This window comes from Myxocyprinus asiaticus, chromosome 45, assembly GCF_019703515.2.
Source record: "Myxocyprinus asiaticus isolate MX2 ecotype Aquarium Trade chromosome 45, UBuf_Myxa_2, whole genome shotgun sequence".
Classification (NCBI taxonomy): Eukaryota; Metazoa; Chordata; class Actinopteri; order Cypriniformes; family Catostomidae; genus Myxocyprinus; species Myxocyprinus asiaticus.
In genome coordinates this window covers 3,436,058-3,446,003 of record NC_059388.1, presented here as the reverse complement: position 1 = coordinate 3,446,003, position 9,946 = coordinate 3,436,058, and the positions used below count along the sequence as shown (strand labels likewise).

At 36.8% G+C, this 9,946-nt stretch overlaps 1 protein-coding gene across 3 annotated transcripts in view; it reads right to left on the bottom strand.

Annotated features, from left to right (window-relative positions):
• Window positions 1-7,723: 7,723 nt before the first annotated feature.
• LOC127435325 (TBC1 domain family member 22A-like) overlaps window positions 7,724-9,946 on the bottom strand; it is a 239,438-nt gene continuing 237,215 nt past the window's right edge. For all 3 annotated transcript variants that reach the window (XM_051688729.1, XM_051688731.1, XM_051688730.1), the window contains one exon: window positions 7,724-9,226. In XM_051688729.1, coding sequence (XP_051544689.1) covers window positions 9,098-9,226 — 129 coding nt within the window. In that variant the 3' untranslated portion in view covers window positions 7,724-9,097. The remainder of the gene's footprint in view (window positions 9,227-9,946) is intronic.

Here is a 9,946-nt window from a genome sequence, read left to right as displayed (position 1 = left end):
TTGATGCCTGTTATGTATTGATTTAGTTTATAGATTTTTATCTGTAGGAATAAAAGTTGTACCTTTCCGTATGAGTCAACTTGTACGATATCTTATGATTTCGCCATCTCATACAAATTATTACAGGTTGTCATGAGACCGTGTGTGTAGTGTGGTAGTATGCCGTTCCAAACTCAAGTCAGTGTGAAACCCCCATGTGTTATGTATGAAGGATGGACAAACCAAGCAAGTTGCCATTTGTCAATAATGGGAATTTGCATGCCAAAGTGCACCAAACTTGAAGCCCATGGGAAATGCACATGGAAAATTCTTCGCCTCCATCAAGTGAAGTTCCTGACCACATGGATTCCCAATGCGATGGCGGAATTTCACCAAGGGTGAATGTAATCTAGTTTTTAGGGGTGTGTAAACTTATGAGCACAACTGCACATGTCAGCATTGATAAACTCTGCATCCCATCTCTCTCTCTCAGGTTCTCATTTTATGCCATCTTTCACATGCTGGCACCGTGATTATTTGAATGTGTTTTAATGCATGTGAACGGCCTGGAAGAGCTGCTGTGAGCCGTTAATTACCTGCCACTGTGAACATCAGTTAGTCTAATGAGAGGAACTCCCGCCCAACATCCAGCGTGCATATTAACACTGTAATCGGCAAACCCACAGCACACAACCACCAGGACCTAACTACCTCCTGCCCCACATTAAAACCACAGTATATGTGGTGATTTTGAAAACGTGTTTGAAATGGCTGTAATGAGGGTACAGTGTGGATCTGAGGGTTTTTTAAAGGGTGGTACGAGGCGATGTAGGGCTGATCAGACCGTCTGATTGAAGTTCATTTTGTTAAAGCAGCTGTTGACTCACATAAAACAGTCGTGCTTTAGATTATATTATTGCATAGAACAGTTGTTCCCAAACATTTTACAGTGGCGTACCCCTCCAAACATACATCCTTTCGCGTATCTACTCTCTAACGCATAGATAACATTCACACAAGGTATTTTGAAAATATGTATATTTAATGAGCCCATATTATGCTAATTTACAGGTCCATGATTTTAATTTGGGGGTCTACTAGAATAAGTTTATGTGCTTTAATGTTCAAAAAATACATTATTTTTCTCATACTGTACATTTTTGCTAAACCTATTTTCATCCTCTGGCTCAAATGCTCTGACTTAGGTCCTGTCTCTTTATAGACTCCCTTTCTGAAAAGCCCAGTCTGCTCTGATTAGTCAGCTGGCCTAGTCTATTGTGATTGGTCAACCACGTAGAGCATGTGTCAGAAATGTAACGCCCCTTACCATAATTGAGTTTCAGGGTTCCTTAACAGCTGTAAACACTATTGTAACTACGGTAACAATGGCATTGGATTTTGCCATACCAGTTTGAGTCTGATAATGAAAGTTTGGAAGAACAAGCTGATCGACCTGAACCACCTTCGCAAGCACGACTTGAGCAGGACGTTTCACAGTGGTAAGTTTTAATTTTGTAGCTTTCTTACAAGTACACTGTTGATTATTGTGAACCTAACAAAGCTTCATGTAAGACACATAGTGCATCTAAGTTAGTCATCTTTTGATGGAATGGGTGTAGCTGAACTTTTTTCGCCAGTGCTATGAAAGGAGAACAGAGGCTTACTCCCAGTTGGACATTACCGGAGGTATTAGAGAGTTAGTGAGCAATTTAGCTGTGGACAACCGTGGATAGCTGCCGCAACATTAAAGCTTGTAATTATATAATTATATAAGACTCTTGAGATTGACCATTTTGTTACACAGTTTTAGGTAAAAGCTGGCCCACAGCTGAATAGTAAACCCTTACCAAAACAATAACATTACATAGCAAGATAGCCGAGCACTACTGTGGATTGCAGATGTAAAATGACCATTTGTAAAAATAAATCCATCGCCACACTTGATCACTATTGATGATAGTAAGAACGACAAACAATCTACATAATTCTACACAATTGTAGGTAAAAGCGGGCCCGCAGCTGATTAGCAAAACTATTTCAACACAATAACATTAGCTATCAGGTTAGCAGAGGCCTACAGCTGTGTACTGAGTGTACACCATAGCTTCAAAACAAAACTCTGCTTTTGAACTCTCAGTAGCAGATAAATCCACAAATAATCAAGCATTCTTACAGGTTGTGATCCTGAAGTGCCAGATTGTCCCAACAAAGTAAGAACTACACCATCTTTTAGGAGTAACCGTCTTGAAAATCCGGCATTGGTTGTGGTTGTACTGCTAAATAATTAAAATTTTAACCACTGATTCTTCAATTCGTCTGCCTTTGGAAGTCCAAACAAAGAGGTTTTGCTTTTGCAGTGAAGAAGACAGCGTCTTCTCGACATGGCGACAACACTAACACAACTCATCCTGGCGGGCAGGCCAAAGTAGCCCTTAGGCGGGCATTATGCAAATGTATTACATAGTGACGTAGATACTTTACGGAAGAAATGGCTGGACTACAATCCAGCCATTTCTTGTAGTTCTTGAGCAATGTTGTCTGTGGGAGAGGATAACTCCCTTTTGCGTGGACTTTGTGCTTTATTAGCTATATTACACACTAAAAATCCCAAAAAGCATAATAGGGCCTCTTTAACACAATTATCTTTGTAAAACAACTCCCTTATATTAAACATGTTATATTTGTACATGTTTTGTACAAACTGAATAGTTGGCTTACCGATTGAGATGGGTATGCTAGATATAACTGCATAACTTGAAAACTCCCCCCTCATCGCGCCGCAGTACACAAGAATAGCGTTCGGTTCTGTGCCTGGAATTGTGCATTACTGCAGGTATGTCATTGCCGGCCGACTTTGAGCATAGCGGGTAAGTATCTGTGCAATTGCGCGATCAGCTCAAGGTGCTTTTTTTATGTCACATTTGACACTGTTAGCAAGGTTGAGCCCATTTGCAGATAAAACATCATGCAACAATGTAACAACAGGTCTCTAGCGTGCAAGCAAATGCGAGTGAAAATTACTGCATGTGAATGTGGAAAATTATTTGGCCGCACCGGATGTCTGACACCTGTCATCAAAGAATCATCAGAATCAAAACTCTCGATGCATCTAACCTTAAATACAAATTATGTTTTAAACTGTGAAAAAAAAAAAAAAACAGCCAAACTAAAATCGTGGACGACTGACGTGCAAGCCTGGTAAAAAAGTGAAGTATCAATTTTACTTGCTATCACTAAGCTACATCCCCTAGCAGTATGCTGGGCTGGCATAAAAGATACTTGTGTGATGCATGATGCATGACGCATGAGTAGATGCCTTTATTTTTTTTAAAGATAGGGTTATTTCATTGCATATTTATCTGACATTTATGACACAACCATTATGGTGTTTCTACACAAGAGGGCACACAAAATTATTTTTGCCAGTGAGAAATACATGGGTTTGAATGTTATTTTAGACTGTGATGATATTAAAAGAATGGTAAATCTCAGAATTGTATTCGCGTATTCCCACTGTCACCTCACATACACCCAGGAGTACGCACACCCCAGTTTGGGAAACACTGGCATAGAACATTCCTATCCTGGTTGTTAAAAAAAAGAGCATTTAATTTTCAACTAATGTGCATAAAATAAATAAATTAAAAAGTTTTAGTTGGTCTATATTCTCAAATGTTAAGTCAAAAGTAAAATGAGGGGGGAAAGCACTTCAATAGACAGTTCACATTGTGTTACACTTGCAATGATTCCTACTACTCCAGACCCAAGCTTCATAATAACAGTGAAATACCACATTGTTTTTTTATTCAGTACAGTTGTATGTAGAGTAGCAATATTCACAGATATCAGTGGTATTCGGCTGAACTCGGTGTTGAAGCAGCTCAGACTATGAGCCCAGGCCAGGGGCTGTTCAAACAGACAGAACACAACAGACTGGAACTGAACACGAGGATCTCGAGACACAAATTTCCTAATTGAACATCTTTCCTGACAAAGCATTTAAACACCTCATTGCTTAATCTGAGAAACACTTATAAGAGAGCAATACGTAATGGCCAAAGACCTCCATTAACTGTAAGGGGCTATTCACACCGAACACCTTTTCAACCATCCATTTGTTTTTCTATGTAAACGCGCGCTAGACGAACGTCTTTGTTTCCCTTTTTTTTTTTGTTTATTCAGCGCTGTTTTTCAGATGACCTGTCTAATTAAAAAGATCTTTAAAAGCATATTGAGACACTTGCTTTCTGTTAAACTGTATTTGTTGTGCTGTGTCTAGCCTTTTTTAAAGCAAGAATGTGATCGATCTGAAGTCATTGTATTATAGTGAGGATAAAATTTTTTAATTGAAATCAGATGCGTTTCTGATTTGTTTATACGTTTCTCTCAACTGCATGAAGATATTAATTTGCTTTCTCACATCACTAGCTTTAAATATGCAACTTAGCTGGTTAACGAATGCATAAACGTGACCAGCTGGATATAAACTAATGCAAATAGATGGTAACAGATGGTAACATTTGGGTAGGACTTGTGTGTATTTTTGTCACATTGTTCTAACCGCTTGAGGGTAGCTTTAATATTAGCATCCTCTCAGCCTTGTCGGCAAACATACTGCTGTTCTCTTCTAATACAGCATCTAGTCAACAAATTAATTACTTTATAATGATATGACAACATGTACTGTAGTGTACTGTATATACCTTTTCTTTGTTGATGTTTTAAATCTGCATCTGAAGTGTTCAGCTCTATGCAGAGTGTAGTCTCACGTGTCAAAACAAACACCACAGGGCATCAGTGAAGTGATTTTTATTTTGCCTCTAGAGGCCTCTCTCATACTATATAATGACAGTGGACCCTTCCCAGCCACACCAGCACTGGACACAATTGGGAAAAACTATCGGTGTGGCAAAACCAATATATCGTCGACCTCTAGATTAGTCTAATTGCAATGGCAGAATTTTTTTCTTTGCAGTGATTATTAATCAGAGGTATATCTTGTAAAAAAACAGATTTTGCTTTGTTAACCAAGACATAATTCAGTGCATCTGTTCTAACTGTATTTGCCTGATGAGAAAATAAACCATGTTTTTTTTCTGTAGCAGATAGAGCACTCACCTGATTTTGTTGAAAAAAAAATCTGTTTTCCCTTTTAAGGAGTCAGTGTCCCTGTTTTCATGTTTTTCTTAAATACTGTATAAGCTACATTACTCATAACATTATTCAAACATGTTTTGTTCGCATCTATAATTAAAATGGCATAATCAAAAATATTTAAGATTATGTTGCTTTTCTCTTGATTTTATTCACTTTATTCTGACCTTGAGGTAATCACTACTAAGTAATCCATATTTGTAACGGATTACATTATAAAGTAACCCTCTCAACCCTGGTCATGACATTGTTTAGCTAAATAATGTCACCAGTGTTGGGTGTAATCTGATTACAAAGTATTTAGTTAATGTAATCTAATTAAAATAGTTTTTTTTTCAGATTACAGTTACTAACTTTCAGTTAAGTTAATTACTTTTAGGTACATTACTTGGGTTACACATATTTCTAAAAAAAATATTATGTAGTAAACATTTAAAACATTAATAATTTTCATACCATATCTGCGTTTCTCTGACAGATGGAGGGGGTGTGGCCCCTAATGAATCACTGTAAGGGAGAAACGTGTGATGCAACATTATTTTGTAGACATTATTTTGAATTTGTTGAGTGGGAAAAACAAAAACAGTTTGCATTTCCAAAAGTAATTAGTAACATGATTACTTTTTTATATTAAGTATTCAGAAAAGTATTCTGTATGAAGTGATTACTATTTTGAGTAACTTAGCCAGCACTGTTTGTCACAGGGATTTATAAAACAAAACAAATAAAAAAACAATATCTTAACATTTCCAAAATATTTATGGGCGGTTATTTGCCAATAATTTATTTGCCAATGGCAGGTGAGTCAAAAAGTGAATCTTGGACCCTGGCTGTGATGCTCATGCAGGCAACACAAGTTTTAATCTGGCTTGTGTTATACCCTGATACCACCCTATCCCCTTCAACTCAACATTACTCATTTTCCCAATACTGTCCCTATAAATAAAAGTGGTGAAAAGCACAATCTCATTAAAAACAGCCAAATAACAGACAAAGACTGGTTTAAAAATGTCTTTACATTTTTAGTAAAACTTTTTAGTTTAACCCACCTGTTACTGTATATTCAATGTTTTATTTATTTTTTACCAGTTTAAGAGTTAAAAACAGAAAAAACTATCTTAGGTGGTTTTCATACTGTGTCTATTTGCTGAGGTCCGAATCAAAGTGCAAATGTTCCAGCACCCCCCACGCATAGTGCACAAAACGTCGCTATATTTGTGTGTTTTTTTATTAATTATTTTGCCATTATATGCACCGGAATGAATGACACTTGTGCATCTGTGCATGCTGTAATTCAGCAGAAGTGCATGTCCAGGTGAATTGCGACTAAATCTTTTTACTCTGATAGATGCCTCAGGAAGGCTAGGTCTATCGTAGCTGATCCCAGTCACAAGCTGTTTGATCTCTTACCTTTAGGCAAACGGTATATAAGTATTTCATCTCGATCAAACAGATTTAGGAACAGTTTTTATAAGACAGCTAAACAGCCACAGCCTTTCTTAATCATTCCAAATATAGTTATATTTGTATTTATTCATTTTGCATATCATATTTATACTATTTACATTGTAGCTTTTCTTAAGTGTTCTTAAATGTTTTATTAAATGGTTAAAACAATTTTCTTTTTTAGATTACCTCTAACTATTTTTTATTTTTGAATCTGATTTGCTATTCTCCTCATTTCCTCTGCTCTAGAGATTATGCATTTCATTGCCTGCATTTACTGCTGTATGCTGTATTGTTGTGCATTTGATAAATAAACTGAACTTGAAATTTGATCTGATGCTCCTAAACTGTATTTTTTTGAGACAGCTGGTTGGTAGCAATACATTTGCTGCCCTGCTTACATTCCCTTACCACTAATGGTGTGTGTGTGTGTTTTTGTGCAACTAATGATGTTGTTAATTTATGAGCCAAGTCATTTATTTCCTGTACAAGTGCGGACCCTAGTACAGGTTGCGTTCTCACTCATGCAAACCGTACAACAGCTCCATTAAAACCTTACTCACCACCGCCTACAGGTAGTCTCGGCTGAGTACCACCTCAATTTGTTCCAAATGCCTTTGGATTCTCCACAACATTGAATAAATGTATGAGTAAAACAAAACGTATTACATTTTTATGATACATGTTTATATTTATACAATGTCTGTGTGTTTTGAGTGGTAACTAGATGGTTGCTTACTGGCCCAAGTCAAAAGAGACCATCCCCAAGTCTCAATGATATCCTGATTTCAAGATATGTTTAGGGACCCTTTCAATGAAAGTCTATGGGATTTTTTCATTTTTCATTCGCCGGCTGAATATTTATATTGCAAAAATAAAAATTATAGAATATAAATCATGATTCTGTATTTGATTTAAACAGATACAATGGGAAAGTATTCCAATTATCATTTGTTTTCACTCAAAATCAAGAATTACTGTTTACTGCAGTAAAATAATAGCATTACCACATATTTCAAGATGAAATGGTACTATAAAAGCTTGTTCAGCATGTAAAACAAGCCTATGTCAATGTTCACAACAGAATGGTTGTTAGGAATGTTCTCAAAAATCTGAAGGGTTAACAAAATTAGCCAACACATGATAATTATATATATATCGTATTTATTTACATTGTTTTTTTTTTTTTTTTTTTTTGTATTTACACATCTTTGAAAACATAATTTTGTGCACAGCTATTTAATTCAAGAACATTTAAGAACATTTCACTCAGTAGTTCTTTTCAAATCCATCCAGACATTTCTGTAGGTTGAAGTCAAAAAACCAAGTCACTTGTACTGTAACGCCCATGTGTCCAGGCACTGAGCGTCAGTTACAGTACATTTTATACCATCCATCAGAAAGCTAATGGTGACCAGTATAGCTGCAGAACTGTTTATGTAAAACACAATGGGAGTGATGGCAAATGTTCCTTAATTATCAAAAAAGTAAAATAAATATCTGTGATGTCATTGATCTGTAGAGTTAGGCACAACTTAACTGGCTCATGTAAACAGTATATAAAAGGAAAAAAAAAGTAGGATAAAAAAAACTGATTCATATAATATATCTTGTACAGAAGGGGGAAATTAGACTCTAATCAAGAGCAGTTTCACTTATATTTAGTTATAAGAACTGGCACACGCATTTAAAAGCTCGATGACATGATTGAAACAGCGCACAGTTCAAATGCTGAGAAAATGTCAAAAATCTGTAGTTGATATCCCCAAGCATGTCTATTAATGACAACATCATACAGTCAGTATGGATTATTAAATCAGTATCAAAATTGGACATGAAACTGACAGTCCTGTGAGCAACTGAGAAAGCAGAAATTTAATCAGCTCTTCAGTTTACATTCTCCTCAACTCACAAAACTCCAGCCGCCACAGTAATGCTGATTTTATTGACTCCATTCCAAATTCCATCATGGACATTGTTCTAATACAGAGACAAAATCATCATCCTATGACTACTAGCTAATTCCTGAGGTAGACCAAGGTTAAAATAAGTGTTCGAAGACGTTTTAGCCAAAAGGTCCTACTGCGAGAGTTTATAAACCATCTTGTCTCAGTAATGTTTGATTATTGCCTTGAATCAATTGGGACAGTGTCCATCCTGTTGTTGCTGTGGCAACTGCTCAGTGTTGATGGGTCACCTGTCTGTTTAAATGAATTTATCTGCAGATTCAGTGCGTGAAATACTCTTTCTTGGAAACGTTTTTAAAAGAGGGTTGGAATTAAATTGAAGAAAACCATATACACAGAATAGTGTATTTAAAGAGCACAAGAATTTGACGTCCAGTGACTCCTGGCATTTGGAGTGTTGCAGAATATTTTCAGGAACAGTTGTGGACCAATGTACACAGTTCCATCCCCTTAAAAAATATCATGGTACTTGTTTAATATTATCACGTAACCAGTGGCGCCACCAAGGCTGGCTGGGGTGGTCATAATAAGTAGTTGCGAAGGGCGGAGCCTCATCTTTTGTAATGGTTGGGAGCGTCGGCAAAGGCAAACTTAAGCCTGTACGCTTCAGCCAGTAGAACACTCACTTCTTCATTGCCCCAGTGCATTGTGGGTAGGTTCTGGAGCAAAATCATCAGGCCCTGTGGAGAAAAGAGAGTAAAAAAAAATAAAAAATGGGATTTGTATTTTAAAATCAACTAGTTGGTGGGTTATCTGAATGACTAGACCACTATTGGGTTTTAAGAAAGCCCGGAATAATTAGGCTGGTTTAGGGTCATGTTCACCAATCAGACATTTTTCTTTGTGATATATGGATGCCAAATGTCAACATCACATGCTTGCAGTGTAGACAGCATATGGGTTGAAAGCATATTCGTATCTTTGACAATAAGATCTAGTTTTGCTGTCTGGCGCCTTGCCGCTTTCTCCCAGTTTTGATTCCATCTGCTCAATTCTTCAATGGTTGTTAGAAGTTTGCTACCTGACCGGAGCCCAACAGGACCTGACAAACCACTGGGGTTCGAGCAGGATTCAGGTCTGTATATAAACTGCCTGGCCAAAAAAAAAAAAAAACAAAGTCACCATTTGGATTTAAATAAGCAGATACTTAAGAGCCTATGATTGAATCATTATTGCAGTGATTAATATGTTTCAGCTGGCAACAATTCTTTTAACCCTAACTGATACAGTGTGTAGCTTCTAATTTCTTAAACAATCATGTCGGAAGACGTATCCCATAATTTCAGAAGGTGCAAATTATTGGCCTCCATAAAGCAAAGAAAACAACTAAGGAGATCACTGGAATTGGGTTAAAAACTGTCCAACGCATTATTAAAACCTGGAAGTATAGTGGAGAACCG